The sequence below is a fragment of the Paramormyrops kingsleyae genome, chromosome 3 (genome assembly GCF_048594095.1).
Source record: "Paramormyrops kingsleyae isolate MSU_618 chromosome 3, PKINGS_0.4, whole genome shotgun sequence".
Lineage (NCBI taxonomy): Eukaryota > Metazoa > Chordata > Actinopteri > Osteoglossiformes > Mormyridae > Paramormyrops > Paramormyrops kingsleyae.
In genome coordinates, this window is record NC_132799.1 from 22,127,831 (window position 1) to 22,144,077 (window position 16,247).

The window sequence follows — 16,247 nt, forward strand, 5'->3', positions numbered from 1 at the left end:
GAAAGCGACTGTATTTGCACAGACGAGCATTGTCAAGAAGAAAAGCATTACTGTAGCGTTTTAATGAAAAAGTTACCGTCACATTTGTGACGAATTACAGAAGGTTGTGAATGATAACGTAAGGTTCGATTGTAAAATGGCATAATAAACAACTAATTTGAGTTTTTTTAGTCGGCTTAGGGCAAGAAAATGAATTTACAGCGAGCGGTCGCTTCTGCTGCGCTGGAGAAGCGACTTTTCCTTTAAATACAGCGATGACATCAGGGGAGACAATCCGTGGCAGGGGGGCAGTTTAGAGCACAACACCTGTATCCGACATTGATATAAAAAAAAACAAAAAAAACAATATTTTGTAATGTAGTTACATTGACACAGTGTCTATGTTAAATCCAGTCCTCCATCGCTTGGGGCGCTAAAGAAAACGACGGACCATCGGCTGACAGCTTTTCTGGCCGCCTGTGTGGCTGGGCGTGGTGGGCTTTCTGTTTGTAACGGGGTGTAGGATTGCTGTGTTTGTACTGTATATGCATTTTCATTTTCCTGCTGTGTCGAGCATCTCTGTTTTCTTATATATTATTTTAGACAGCTTTTTTTGCGCCGATGCGTTTACTTACTCCAGTAGTTGCCAGGTAGTTAGCCCTGGTTGAGCGCGCGCTGGGGATTACGAGGTAGGTGTTGCATTCTCGCGGTGACACTAAAACCACCAGAAGTTCACGTTATCTAGGCTTTAATGAGTTTATGCTCGTTTATTTGAAGGCCTCGTAGCTAACTAGATTAGCTATTTCTTGCTTAGAAACTGCCGAAAGCACCCTTGTTTTTTTATTACTATGTAAGTCCATTTTCAAATTATTTGACTTCGGATGTTATTCTGTTATTTTTACTACAGGGGCGCTATTCAGAGAAATCCTTACCAAATGGCGATATACTGACTAAAAATTTGTCTGATTTGCACTGGTGTCATCTGAGATCGCCGAAATCATGTCACTATACGATGACTTGGGCGTAGAAACCAGTGACACTAAGACTGAAGGCTGGTCCAAGAACTTCAAGCTGCTGCAGTCCCAGCTGCAGGTGAAGAAGGCCGCCCTCACGCAAGCTAAGGTACGGTGTCGGGTACGTTCTCTTCCTACCCATCATTGTTATAGTTCGCTAACAGTATTATTCCAGCTTTTGTAGCATTCAGAATGTATAACCTTTGTCATAAGTATACGATCCTGTGAATTTGAGTGAAACCTGTTTTAGTTCTTGTGTTCAACTGTAATTCTTAATGGACTTGTTTGGTTTATGCCACTGTTTTTTACTAAAATGCATTCACAATACTTAGAAAAATCTGTAATTATAAATCATATCATATGGGTAAAAATAAAAGTTAATGTTAAGATTATATATATATATATATATATATATATATATATATTATTTATTTAGCCATTAATGTCTAGCTGTATGCAGTCTGTAGGGTAAATATAATTTTTTTATACTGTATATCATAATTTAAAGCAGGGTTATAAATACCTAGAAGAATGGGGGGGGGGGGGGGTTAATTATGGATAATGGCATAATTGACAAAAACTGCATAGTTTAATAACTTTTAGAGGTATGCTTTTGTTCACTTTTAATGCTAGAGTCAGCGTACAAAGCAGAGCACTGTTCTTGCCCCGGTGATTGATTTAAAGAGAGTCAGCTCCAGTGATGATAGGCAGATTTCAGATCTCCCACTCCACCTGGCCTCCGTGCTAAAGGTATGATGCATTTCACTACAATATGCATTGATTTGGACTGGACAACACTCACACTAGGCTGCATCACCAGATGGAAATGGTGATTTTTATTTTTTTTGGTGTGTCTGTCCTCTATAGGAGCCTGTGCCAGGAAGTTTTCCCATGGGCGATGTGCTGATGCCTCTGGCTGATGAGTATGACCCAATGCTCCCTAATGAGTATGAGAAGGTGCTGAAGAGGCATCGGGAAGAGAGGCAGCGCCAGCGAGAGCAGGAGAGGCAGAAGGAGATTGAGGAGAGGGAGAAGCATGGGTGATTCTGACTGCTTACCTTTCCTGATGGAGCCTGCTCATAAGAGAGCACAGTTGTGACCTGGAGTTTTCAGCAGCCAAATGTACTGATAGAAACGCATGCAGTCAGTGTTGCTCAGAGGGTTGTGTGAGTAGGGCTGGATACCAAACTTCTGTACTTTTGTGGTGCTGACTGAAATGCTCCAATCCTGTTGAGGATCAAAAAGTTAATTTTCTTTCGGTGCCAAATTCCGATACCCTAACGGTAAATCTCAGCGTCTGTGAACATAACACAAACACGGAGGCCCGAGGGGGAAAAAAAAAAACGTATGCCCAGAGACAAACCTGTGAGCTGGCTCTGGTGTGTTTTGTTGTTTTTGTTTGTTGTGTAGTGTAAAAAATTCCTAAGAAATCTTAAGTGTGGCTCCACTGGGTTCCAGGCTGCAACCATTTTTGGAGACAGTGCAACTAAATTTTATAACTAGGTGCACCAGTATGACTTGCAAATATGCCCCTCACTTGTGGCTAAATATGCCCCATCATGTGAAACACTCGGAGAGAGCGAGAACTGGTGTGCACTACTGTGGAGATTCTTAGTGATAAACTTGCTGATTGCTTGACCACAAGCATCTGCGCTAACGGAAGTTATGCGGAAAGTGCAGAAAAAAGACAGAGTGCCAGCGCTCAGTAGCGGGATAACATTACATCATTTTTTTTTTCCGTGGAAAATGAAAGGTCGATCTGCTGGCCAGATTTATTTATGAATTACAAACATTTTGCAGGTTGTAAAAACAGGTAAAATCAGGGCTGTCAAGTGTCATGCATTGATCGTGAGACACACGCATTTCAACCAGTTTACACGCCACATCTTGTATTTCTCACTTTGAGAAGTAAGGGATAACGCCCACCAAGGTGTCCTGCTATATAGAATTAACTGGACGTGGCATGGGCATACAGAGTGGAGTTTTTCCCTGAGTTCATAGCTGTCCGCAGACAAGGTGGAAGTGGCAAAGCAAAATCCGATAAATGCGGTAGGTAGGGCTCTAAAGTATTAACCGTGAGACAGATGCCCTGCCCCTAACAGATGTAATCTCACTCCAAACTTTTGATGAAACTTGAGAGCCCTGGTAAAATATAAATAAAAGGCTGTGTCCTGATGTGATTATGATCAAACCCCCTAACCAACCAATGACTAACAAAACAACTTTTTCAAATAAAATATTAGTGCTGTAATGATTATTGTATTCTTGTTGCTGCTGAAATTGATTTAAAACAAATTGGTATCGAAAAAAGAATTGTTCAGGAAGTGGTATCAAAATCATGGTATTGTTCTGGTACTGGCATTGAAAATTTCTGAACGATGCCCAGCCCTATGCATGAGGTGTTAGACAAATGCACATGCATGCTGCATCACTGATGTGCTCTTTGTCACAGGAAACGTAAGGACTGGCCTGAGAGTGGAGCTCCCACTGGATTCTCCCGGTTTCCAGCTGAGGGAGACTCGGATGAAGAGGACGAGTATGAGAAGGAAAAGAGGAAAAGGAGTGAGTATTCACACTGCTGAGGTGGCAGGGCACTCAGGGACAAGGGCATGTGCCTGAAGGATATGGTAACTCGAACTGGAGACCAGTCACACTTGGCTTCTTCCCTCATGGCACTGTAGTATGATAAACAGCATTGTGATCACTCTCAGTACTGCTGTGTCCTAGTCTAGGCTAACGGCTATAAATGTATTCTGAGTAGTGGTGGGCGGTATAGCGATATATTGTCGTAACTGATTGCAGTTGTATCCACAATACATATTTCAGAAGAATCACAAAAATTGCAATACAGCACTCCATTTACTTTTATTTTGCAGAATCTTTTGCAAAAGTGATGTACAAGTTAAGCAAATGGCACATTACAAACATACATGCTGTCAGGGAGTCGACTATGGATAGGTGTGGCTAAGTTGAGCTTCTGATTAATGCCCTGTTACTAGTGAACTACTTAACACTATCATCATATAGACAAAACAAACAGATAAGCACTACTCACGCGATGCTTGTGTGTTCTGAGGCTGCAACAGTAATACAACAAAAACAAATTGTTGTGAAACAAACCATTTTCAGCTTGCATAACATCCCAGTGCAGTCTTCGTACTTCACTATTTGGTCATATACCCGGCTCAGTGGATCTTAATTTAGTGACTAGATCTTGAACTAAAAACTTAATTGATCTTTATTTAGTTTGCTAACTTGGTTAGAATATGATCAAACAAACTTTATATGCCATTAGACTACTTAAAATGTTGCACTTGGTCATACGGTAAACAACACACGGTCAGGGGCCTAGCACTAAATATTGGGCCTGGACAAGTGAAAGAAACTTGACAGCAGTCGGCTACACTGTTGAACAAACAGAATGTGCAGCACGGCTGATGAAGATGAATTGGTTCCATTCATTCCAGAAAAGGTTCTACTTTGATAGTGCGGAATGGTTTGTATACTGTGTGAAATTCGAGGTGGACAGGTCAGGTCAGGTTGTGGAGCCTGCCCTGGTGCAGTGCTTTGCCGCACCCATCACATGATGAAACACCTCGGGATCCCGGCTGGTGACAAACGCCAGCCCGAAATACGGTCCAGCCCGACCCTCTGGAAATGGCCATCCATCTGTCTCAGCCACGTGTTACATGGACATCCCCTTGGCCTGGTCCAGCTGCTCAAGTCCTCAGCAATGAGGATCCTGCAAGCTGGATCACCCTTAGGGAATCGCGTCACATGGCCATAGTGCTGTAATTGACATGGACTAGGGCTGCACGATTTATCGATTTCAAATCGAAATCGCGATTTGAAACAACGCGATTAGCAAGTTGCAAAAATCGCGATTTAGGATATACATTATACAGCACGTTGGACCCAGGGTTTAAAACTGCTGTGAGAATAGTTTTACAAATTCATGCCATGCTTCCTGTGTGACAGTCATTCTCACCAATCACAAGTACCGTGCTTCTTGCCTGCCAGTCATGCTCACCAATCAGAAGTGGCCCAAGAAGGCATACAGGCCCACAAACAGCAAATACGTGAAACCCAAGGAAAATGTTACATTCGCGGTACGGAAAAATACTGATTCCGCTACTGAGCTATAAGTGAATTGCCTTCCTATTTCATGGTCCGAGATTGTTTCAGAAAGGTCCTATCATCAATAGAATCGGCGAGCTCCTTTTAAACACCAGCTGCAATATACTTCAGCGTATCATACCTTTGGTTTTTGTTAATAGGCAATAGCATTAGTATACCGCTAACACATTAAAACAACAATGAGACAGTCAGTAATTCTTTCAGCAGCGGAGTTGGTGACCCCCAAAAAAAGCCATAAAACCCATAATACAGTGGTGTTTATGTCATATGTTTTTGTGCTTATTAAATTTAAGTGTTTCGAAAGATTAATCCAACAAAAGTAATAAAATAAGTCTTGCTTTAACATAAATACTAAAAGAATAGATCGCTTTAATCGCTATTACAGTTGAGTATGGGCACGCGGTCTTATTTAGAAAACATACAAAAAGCGAAGCATATAATGTTTAATCATTTGTTTTGTATTTGTCCGAGTAACAATGCAAATGAATGATAAGCTGCTTCAGTCGACAACTGCATTTTACTTCTCATTTACAATAAAATGCAGGGTTGGCAACTTCGGTCAGCTGCATGGAATTAGATTTTCTGTTCTCTGTTCTGCACACACATTTACATGTATGTAAGTTTTATTACCTTGTAAATAGTCTGTAGGGTTTGCAAACTGCCGTAACGTTTTTGATGCAGCTAGTTTTAAGTTCAGAATGGAATATAGATTTGCCCTCTGGAAGAGTTTGCAACCATGAACACGTACATTTTTTGTTTCACCTGAATTGATTTGTATAGAAAATAACGTATACAGTTGTTAAAAAGCGGAAACTTCGACCAACATGAAATCACCAATAAACGACTTCTATTTATTCAACATTTTATAAAATGCATACTACGATTAAAAATTTCTAGCTTTACGGTTTCAGGACAGAACAGCCACTCTGTTATGAACATTATGGTTTTTTGAGTGTTATTAGTGTTATAACAGTAGCTAACAACACAATAGCGCAAACAAAAGGGCTGCATACACTGAAGTAGTTCTTGCTTGTTCATTGGCGTGGGAAAAGGCGGTTCTAGTGTTATTAGGATGGTAATAAGCGTTACCTGCAAGATCGCTATTTTTCTTTTTGCTGCAATTGTTTTCATTATTACTTTAACTTGACACATCACATCTTTAAATTCTCATCCTTGCATTAGAATATAGAACAGTTAATACTGATGGTATCTCATGCTGCGTCATATGTTTTAAAATTACTACACACTGAATATTGAACTGAAGCTTGACATAAAAAAAATTAAATCGCAAATCAAATCGTAATCGCAATTTCTGTCAGAAAAATCGCGATTCGATATTTTCCCCAAATCGTGCAGCCCTAACGTGGACCAATCTACTGTAATTTGAAGACTTTATAAAGATACAATACAAGCAGTATTTCTTGTAAGGATAGACTTGCTGGTTAAGTGGTTAAATGGTTAATTAACATCACTACATGATGTTATACCACAGAATACCATATTACTGCAGAAACCTATATTCAGTGACATGATGGTATTAAATATGTTGGATGTGGAAAGATATATTAACCTAGTTCACGCATTTTTATTGGTACATTAACAAGCACTGTGTCTGCATGCCAACTCTTGGCAGTGGTCAACAGCGTGCAGTAGGTGAGCCATTTCAGAACAAATGGGCTTCTGTGAATGGAAAATCAGAATAAATTTGATGAACACCCCAAATGCAGATCTGTGATCAGTGTGCATGTGGAGTCCATCTCTAGCATCTTGAAGAGAGTGCCTAATTGCACATGGTGTGCTTTGGTATGAGTCACCTAGTCACCTACAGAGATAATAAGGTGGTGTTTCAGTTATTTCTGTCTCTGCATTTTCCTTTTTTTGATCATGGTATACTTTCAGTAGAAAGATTTTCGGTAAGCTATTATTGGCCTTCCTTGCAACAACCCAGAAGAGTATTTTTTTATAGCCCATATAATGTGTCATCAAAAAAAATCCCCCATCTATTTGTGTGGTATGCATTTTAAAAGTTTGCATTGTTTTTCTATGTGGTTCAGCAGGCAGTGTGGTTCAGCAGGTTAGGATCCTGTCGTCATTATCAGATCTCACCAGTTTGTGTGTGTGTGTGTGTGTATGTGGCCTGTGATGGACCGATGTCCTGTTCCCCTGCCTTGCCACCCCACGCCCCCCTAGGTTTGAACTGTGTAAGCAGTTTAAAAAAGGATAGACCACTAAAGTGACGCTGTTTCCCTAAAGAAATGCAAAACTGTACATTTTTGTCCAGTATAGAATTTAGAGTGCTGCTATTAATGGTGCTGTCATGCCCCTCTATGGAGGATGCATGCTAAATTCCCTTTTTTTCCTCTAAGGTATGGGGGGAGCAGCAATTGCCCCGCCAACATCCCTGGTGGAGAAGGACCGGGAATGTAAGTATGAGGTGCAAGGGTAAAGCCTTCAGGAGGAGGAATATCTCTTTGTTAACAAATTATAGCGAACAGACAGAGAAACATCACTTTGCTAACAATAGTAATGTAATGATTCTGCCCTGCTGCTCACCCCTCAGTAATATTGTTTATTTGTTGACCTCTCTGTGCTACAGTGCCAGCCACTGCATACCCCTACGATGATGATGCTCGTCAGCGTGGCCTCTCGTCGAAGGCAGCGATCCCTCCACCCATTTATGAAGACTTAGACCACCCCCGCTCTCCCCCTGGACCCAGCAGCTCCTTCCTGGCCAACATGGGGTCAGTCTGACATTTGTGCACACTTGTACATGCACATAATTGTGAGGCCTAATTTTAATCCTATGTCTGTTCAGCGGGACTGTTGCGCATAAGATCATGCAGAAATATGGCTTCCGTGAGGGTCAGGGCCTGGGCAAGCATGAGCAGGGCCTCAGCACCGCCCTGTCTGTGGAGAAGACCAGCAAGAGAGGTGGCAAGATCATCATTGGAGACCTGGTAGAGAAAGGTACCATGGAGCATGCTGCAGACAAGCACTTACAGGCACTTTTACCCAGCATCTCTGTCTGGGAGAGCTAAGTTGTTACTGTAGGAACTGTAGTAACTTCTGCTTCTGCGTATCCGTCCTCCATCTGCAGGTTCTACTCTACCTGGGGCTGAGACACCCGGCTGGACGGTGGCAACATCAGGTCAGCCTCTTTGTTTGTTCCTATACCTGTGTGTTTGTGTTTGACCATTTACTTCATTGGGTTTCTTCTCAATTTGCATATTATACAACTAAGCAAGGTTACATAAATGTTGAATGAGAGTGGAATTGAAAGTACACTGCTCAAAAAAATTAAAGGAACACTTTGAAAAGACATCAGAGCTCAATGGGGGAAAAAATCACGCTGGATATTTATACTGATATGGACTGGGTAATGTGTTAGGAGTGAAAGGATGCCACATCGTTTGATGGAAATGAAGCAACAGAGGGCTGAATTCAAAGACACTCCAAAAATCTAAGTGAAAAAATTATGCGGCAGGCTAGTCCATTTTGCCGAAATTTCATTGCAGCAACTCAAAATTGTTTGTATGGCCCCCGCGTGCTTGTATGCATGACTGACAATGTTGGGGCATGCTCCTAATGGAACGGCAGATGGTGTCCAGGGGGGATCTCCTTCCAGATCTGGACCAGAGCATCACTTAGCTGGACAATCTGAGGTGCAAACTGGTGGTGTCGGATGGACCGAAAAAATGTCCCAGAAGTGTTCTATTGCATTTAGGTCAGGAGAGCGTGGGGGCAAGTCAATGTTATCAATTTCTTCCTCCTCCAGGAACTGCCTGCACCCTCTCGCCACATGAGGCCAGGCATTGTCGTGCACCAGGAGGAACCCAGGACCCACTGCGCCAGATTAGGGTCTGACAATGGGTCCAAGGATTTCGTCCTGATACCTAATGGCAGTCAAGGTGCTGTTATCTAGCCTATATCAGTCTATGCATCTCTCCATGGATATGCCTCCCCAGACCATCACTGACCCACCACCAAACCGGCCATGCTGGCAGCATAACATTCTCCTTGGCTTATCCAGACCCTTTCACTTCTTTACATTGTGCTCAGGGTGAACCTGCTCTCATCTATGAAAAGCACAAGACTGACCAATTCTGGTATTCAATGGCAAATGCCCTTAGGCCACCCTCATGATGTCTGTTTCTGATTGTTTGGTCAGAGACACTCACACCAGTAGCCTGCTCAAGGTCATTTTGTAGGGCTCTGGCAGTGCTCATCCTGTTTGTCTTTGCACAAAGGAAGAGATACTGGTCCTGCTGATGGGTTAACGACCTTCTACGGCCCTGCCAGTCTCCTCAATGCTCTTGAGACTGTGCTGGGAGACACAGTAAACTTTCTGGCAGTGGCACGTATTAAAGAGCCATTCTGGAGGAGTTGGATTCCCTGTACAAGCTCTGTAGGGTCCAGGTAGTGCCTCATGCTACCAAAAGTGACACTGACCATAGCCAAAAACAAAACTAGTGAGATGAGGAGGGAAAAGTGTCAGTAGCCTCCACCTGTTAAACCGTTCCTGTTTTGGGGGTTGTCTCATTGTTGCTCTTCTAGTGCACCTGTTGTTAATTTCATTAACACCAAAACAGCTGAAACTGATTAACAACCCCCTCTGCTACTTACTAGATCTATATCCCAGAAATGTAATTGACTTGATGCTATACTCTGATTAAAAAGTGTTCCTTTATTTTTTTTGGAGCAGTGTATATTTAAGACAGGTGTTAAAGACAGGTGTTAATTTCCACACAGGTTAAAAAATAATCATCCCATAACTTTTAGGATCACTAAAAATACTTAGGAGCTTAGTTGCCTTTTACATTAGCTTCAATGATTAGAAGAGAATACTACAGTATTTATTGAAGACAAGAGCTTTAGTTTTTGACTCGTGTTTCCTGGGGGATTCTACCATAATGTTGGTGTGGGAATCTGCCAGCCAGGGGCAGCACTGGACAGCTATGAAAACAGGCAGTAGTTAAGCTGCCCTTTGTATCGGTAGCTTTGGCAACCCTTTTTCGGGTTTTATTTCAGTTGATGTCTTAGCTATTGTGCTACAGAGCCTTGCAATCGAGAAGCTGCTTTTCTTTCATGGGTCTCCTCACCTCATCTTCTGCGAAAGTGTGAGACCACAGCACCAACCACTGAGACGCCATGTTCTTAATGCGGACAGATGTCATCGTCTCACTGTATCTTCGTGTATTTTTCAACAATGAGCTATACCCTGCCACCAGCTCATACTTTGTGTCTCTTCCATCACAGTTGACTTGTCTAAAAAGCCAGAAACAAACCCACTGACGGAGATTCTCAAATGCCCAACCAAAGTGGTCCTACTGCGGGTGAGTTCTTCTGTAAACCAGTGGCTATGCTTTTTACCTAACCTCTTAGGCATAAATAGAAAGCATAGACCACTTGGTTTAATACAGTTAACTAGCATGTTAGGTTTCATTTTGGGTTTAACTGAAATAACACCAAGATTTTAAATGCCACTAACACTTTATCTTCTTTAGGAAAGACGTGTATATATAGAAGTGTTTACAAGCTGATTTTGTTTAGACCAGTGTGTGTGTGTTTAAAACATCTCTTTCATGATAGAACATGGTGGGAAGAGGAGAGGTGGATGAAGACCTAGAGGCAGAGACGAAAGAGGAGTGTGAGAAATATGGCAAAGTAGTCAAGTGTGTCATCTTTGAGGTAATATCTCGGTGATGTGATCGAGTCTGTGTGAGAGCATGTGTGGAAATTCTGATGGAGTATCTTCCCTGACAGATCTCTGATGTGTCTGACGATGAGGCAGTCAGAATATTCCTGGAGTTTGAGCGGGTGGAGTCTGCCATCAAAGGTGAGCGCAGCTTCAAACCATTGTGTTTTATTGATCTGCTGGGCACAGCCACAGAGGAGGTAATTTTGGTGAAATGCTTGCATGTGGTGCTCTCCTGCAGCGCACCTCATTGGACCATTCAGTTGACCTGTACCAGCAACATCAGGGGAGCTGAGCAGTATGTTGATCAGAGTCCCAACTTTGTTGGCACCCTTGGGGCTTCTTATCATTTCCTGTCATCTCTCACAGGCTCTGTGGTCAGAGTGCATGCATCTGTGGAATGTTTGCTACCTGCAACGTCCGTTTAAGCTCATCTAACCCTCAGGCATGGTCATGTGGATATTCTGTATTTTGTATGGCAAAAATGAGTGCCATCTGGGTGAATAAATGCCTACAAATTATGAAACTGTTTTAGCGATTATTGAAATGATTCTTTGCTAGACATATATGTTAACTCCTCCCTTACAAATTTACAGCAATTAATATGTGTCATATGTCTTCTGAAGCATTCTGACAGGAAGCAGGCGGAGCATGGAGATTACTCTGAGAATTAGCTAAAAAAACAGAAATGCAGAATGGTCTTTTCAGAGGAGATGCTGCAAGGAGATCAGACTCACTTTGCATAATTGCATCCTCTCAGTTAGTCCCTTAGAGGCGTCCCATACATTTGCAGAAATTAAAAAAAAATCTTAATACAAGTGCAGCTAATTTGCCTGTCATAACAGCTCATTGAAGCATTAATTATTCCATCCTGACCATCCTTGCTGTAGCTCTCTTTTCTAAGAAGTATTTCAACTGATTGCCTTTGTGAAATAACAGAGGAGTAGCATGTCGATATACTCAAGCTAGGGCTGCATAATATCACATCATGATTATATGGCACATGCACAATAATCACCAGGGCTTTAGATAATGGGTAAAATATTTGTCCGGACGCCAGAATTTCAGTATTACATTTCAGTGTTTCACTTATGCCCATAATTTGATAAACAGGTTAGAAGTCCACCTACAAGATTAATGAGAGGCATATAATGATGCCCAAAAGTTAGTTAGGGGTAGCTTGTGGCTCAGTGGGCTAAGCCTGTGTGCCTGTAATCAGAAAGTCACCAGTTCAAACCCAGCTTCAGCAAGTCGGCGGGTCCTTGAGCAAGGCCCTTAACCCCCAGCTACCTGGGCACCTCAACAGGTGGGTGCCCTTTGCAGACAATTTACTCTACAAAGAGCAAGATGAGGGAGGTGTAAAGACAATTTTCCCACGGGGATCAATAAAGTATCTATTATTATTATTATTATTATTATTATTATTAATCTGTATAAATTTGGCATATCTTTGTTTAATAAACGTGTCTGACTTTAAAAATTACTGCCACAACGACGTGTTTTTGCGTTGTTTATCCACAGTGTCCCCTCTTTTAAAAGATGTTGTGAATGTTGAGTGGACCCATTTTTTACCGCTGATTCAGTGCTTATCGCTACATGATTTACCGAAACGGTATCGTATAGTTCTCTGCTAACTGAATTTAATAAACATAGAGGATGAGGATCTAAATAAAGAGAGACACCCAGTAATGCCAGGCTAGTCATGATGTGTGTCATTTAGCCTCTTGCAGTAGCTTAGGCTGTCTTTCTCATCACTTTTCTTAAATCATTTCTATTAAATTTCACTTTAACTTTCACTGACTGGGGCATGATCACACATTTCATTCAATATCATAAACTTAATTCATGGCAAATAAATTATTTCTTATATATTTGTTTTGGCATTAAACTCATCTTAATCTTAGTGTACTTTGTAAATATGTCAGATTTATGTTAAGTTTGTAATTTGACATCAAAGTATAGACATTGCAAAATGCAGCTTGGAATAATTGCAGACACATAATAAAAGTACATAGTAAGCAATGCTGGCAGTTTGTTTTGATCCAAGATATCTGATCAACAAAGTCTTGGCTACATGAAGATGACTAAATGGTATAGTTGCAACATTCAGTTGGATTTATAAATAAGAAAAACCGAACTCATGTCACTATTTCTGGCTCCTTTCATTGAATATGTAGCAACTTTCATGTGTATGAATGAGCCATTGTCACCTGGCCACGTCCCTACCCCCCTTTTATGGCTCTGACTGGAATGTTTCTGGATCGCGTTTCACCGTTGCGCTGTTAATAAAATTACCATGTGAATGCGATTTGAATATGCACTAATGCAGCTATTTAGAATGTGAATAGCGATCTTCGGGTGAGAGCGGTACTATACGCCCCTGATGCAGGTAAATGAAAGTAAGGTGACATGGTTTACTTTCTTGCCGATTTAGCCTAATTTAAAAAACTTTAATACTTCCGACAATGGACGTTTTGAAAAGAAGACCGATTACGGATTTAGTCAGCGTTTTTTTTCATGTTTCTATAATAAGATTTCAGCGAGGTATGAACTGAAATAGACAAGAAAGATACTCGGCATTGCTGACGATGCCGTCGACTCCAGAGGGATAAAAGTATTTTTCTGAATCGTTCGGTTTGTAATGCGTACCGAACCGAAAGCCTCGTACCGAATGGTTCAATACGAATACACGTATCGTTACACCTCTAATCAAGTTTACTCAATTATTGGTATAATCGATAGTGATAGTCCTAATAGGTTACAGATTATTAATTACCCTGTTAAGATGTAATAGATAATGTCAGTTTTATCTCAACAGATTTTCTGTTCCACATTCTCTGGAAATATGCCAAAAGAAGGCATTTCTGCATAGCGAAAAGATGTGAAGCAACAAAATGAATGTTATATGCTACACATAAACTTTTTAACTGAAAAGATTATATTCAGATGTAATCCCTTTGTAATCAACTTTTTCATTAGCAAGTGTAATTTAGTTGCATATTGTTTTTGTCTGTAACTGTAACAGATAATTACATTTATTTTGCAATTTAATTTTGTAACACCATTACTTTTAACTAGTTATTGCCAGGCACTGCCAATAATGCTCTAGCAGGCCGGTTGAGGTGCTGATGGTGATGGCTGGGGGCCTGCTTGATCACCTCTGAATATTGAAATATAAACCACCTAGGTGTCAGTTGGCTGAACGTCTGTGTCAAATTTCAGGCTGCTTTTGTTCTGTGCCCATAGTTTAATTTTTGTCTGTCTCCTAAACACCTTGTAAAATTGTGTCCAGTGTTTTCAGTAGGACATTGCCTTGTTTGATGGTGAATTGACAGATTCTATGAAGCTTTTAGAAATGCAGGTCTGGATATGCAGATACTGCTTGGTATTTTCATTCACACCATTGGCCATCATGCCATGTTGCGCTAATAATGTATGAGGAATCATTTGTGAATGTTATTCCATAGTTGGTTATGTGGGGCTGAGTAGAACACTCATTGCTGACTGCCAAGTTTCTTCACTACCACTCCAGAGGGAAGGGCTATAGCTACTATTATTTACTTCCTTAAAGTCAGTCTCACCTGGACAAGGACAAATGGATGTTATGAAGCCATGATCTAGCCTACTATAACATGTTATTTTAATTTTTTTTTCCCTCAGAGTTCTGTCACTTTATATGCTCTGATTAAAATTTTAAAAGTGTAAAAAACACAAGCAGCAGAATAGTATAAACAAAGGCTGAATTAATTAAATGTAGGAGAAGAAAAAATTGCCTTGTTGGGTTTTGGTTTGCTTTTGAATTACATAAAAAAGATGAATGGTACTTACATTGCAATAGACCCAATTCAAAACTTGTTTTTGGAATTTCCTTTGATTTCCTTTAAATTGTTCTTTTTCACAGCTGTAGTGGACCTGAATGGCCGCTACTTTGGTGGGCGGGTGGTCATGGCCTGTTTCTACAACCTGGACCGATTCCGTGGCTTGGACCTGGGGGATCAGGTGTGACTCCAGAAGTGACCAGAAGATTCCACACTGTCTATCCTTTAGATGACTCCTGTGTATATTTCACTCTGTATTTCTATTCATATTTTATTCATCGTCTGAGTGTCAGGTTTTGTGACTTGTATAGTATGTGATTGTATCAGTTGAGTCTACTTGAGTTATCTCGGAGAGGAGTGTGATTTGGCAGGAGGTTGGCAGCATGCATTGTCTTCCATTAGTGCTAGATTTGTAAGTTGACATAAAGTCATGCAATTGACGTGATGTCACAGGTAAGACTGGGCACTCACTCTACCAACTTGAGGTTCCTGTAGTGAGTAAGACAACTATTCCTGACCCCAGTGAAATGCTTGTGACTGGTGTGATTGTTATACCTGGTTCTGTGGACAACAACATGTCCCAGTGCTTTAAGAAAGGTCAGAAACTTCATTTTGATTCAGTATTGATACTGGACAAGCAAGCTCTTTGGTCTCATACATGGTCTGTGACTGGAATATCTGCTGTTCAACCAGCAGAAGAACACAAGGTCCTGCTTTTCTCAGACTTGGACGTTATGGGTCAAGAAGGTCAGCCTTGTTCATGGAAGATGGATTTTGCAAAGTATTGTCTGGTGTTTGATATTTATATGGATGGATTTGGGGTCACACAGCACTGAAGTGTGCAGTTACTTGGCAGCAAGAATACACACGAGTGTCCGGCTGCAGAAGGGGCCTGAGAGTGCGTGTTCTCTGTCAGGCCCCATCCACTCTCAAGCCTTTCGTCATTTCCGTTCGAACGACAGAATCCGTCTTGTCACGATAGATTACGACTTGCCGACTGCTGCTACAGCATCCATCTTGTCGCGCATATAATTCTTAAAACGTGGTATGTATGGCTTAACAGTTTAGAAATTAATCATCACATCGAAATACGCGTGTGTCAAACTCCTCCCCTTACTACAGGCAACTCGTGTTTACCTTAAAGTCCTAAGACTAGTGCTCAGTCACATAATAAAGTCAGCCAAAGTCTGTTATACTGTGTTCTGTTGGGTTTGAAAAATAAACAGCTTTCCGTTTGCTGTATTGTGAGAAAACAATTTTTTTTATTAAAAACAACATAGTTTGTATATAACTAGAATAGTAGTTTTTCTTGTAGAAATTTAAATTAATTCTCATCTGCTCCTTAGAAAAAATTGTTAAACATCGTAAAAATATTGTATTATGGCCAGTACCAAAGCACAACTATTATATTTATTGGCAAACATTTATTTAAATTAGGCAATTGTACAAATATTTTGCAACTTCACATTATATTATTGTCTTCACAATATAATTAAAAATCGTTTTGTTTTTAATTAAAAATGACTGACATCATACGTTTACATAATTTTGAGGTATGTGTTAATATATCCTATATATAGTGTAATACACGGTAAGAAAATTCAA

At 40.8% G+C, this 16,247-nt stretch overlaps 1 protein-coding gene across 4 annotated transcripts; it reads left to right on the forward strand.

The window, feature by feature from the left end:
• The first annotated feature begins 291 nt into the window (after positions 1-291).
• LOC111860126 (splicing factor 45-like) lies at positions 292-15,884 on the forward strand. Of its 4 annotated transcripts, none has more exons than XM_023843495.2 (13): positions 298-668; positions 887-1,113; positions 1,626-1,742; positions 1,860-2,032; positions 3,445-3,554; positions 7,496-7,552; positions 7,726-7,870; positions 7,945-8,096; positions 8,227-8,277; positions 10,386-10,462; positions 10,719-10,817; positions 10,893-10,965; positions 11,066-12,230. In XM_023843495.2, exons 2-13 carry the CDS (start codon positions 979-981, stop codon positions 11,089-11,091), a joined length of 1,215 nt encoding a protein of 404 aa, XP_023699263.1. In that variant the 5' UTR covers positions 298-668; positions 887-978; the 3' UTR covers positions 11,092-12,230. The 4 variants fall into 4 exon arrangements, 3 of the variants coding, with proteins under 3 accessions (XP_023699263.1, XP_023699260.1, XP_023699261.1); XM_023843492.2 differs by lacking the exon at positions 11,066-12,230 and adding an exon at positions 14,726-15,884 and having other exon boundaries at positions 302-668; XM_023843493.2 differs by lacking the exon at positions 11,066-12,230 and adding an exon at positions 14,726-15,884 and having other exon boundaries at positions 310-668; positions 887-1,101.
• Positions 15,885-16,247: the final 363 nt, after the last annotated feature.

Bases quoted from the DNA above. Each gene is read 5' to 3' on its own strand.
- LOC111860126 (XM_023843492.2), top strand. From the start codon at position 979: ATGTCACTATACGATGACTTGGGCGTAGAAACCAGTGACACTAAGACT. The intron at 1,114-1,625 runs GTACGTTCTCTT...TTTTAATGCTAG, and splicing joins AAGCTAAGGTACGGTGTCGG to AGTCAGCGTACAAAGCAGAG. The intron at 2,033-3,444 runs GTGATTCTGACT...TCTTTGTCACAG, and splicing joins GAGGAGAGGGAGAAGCATGG to GAAACGTAAGGACTGGCCTG.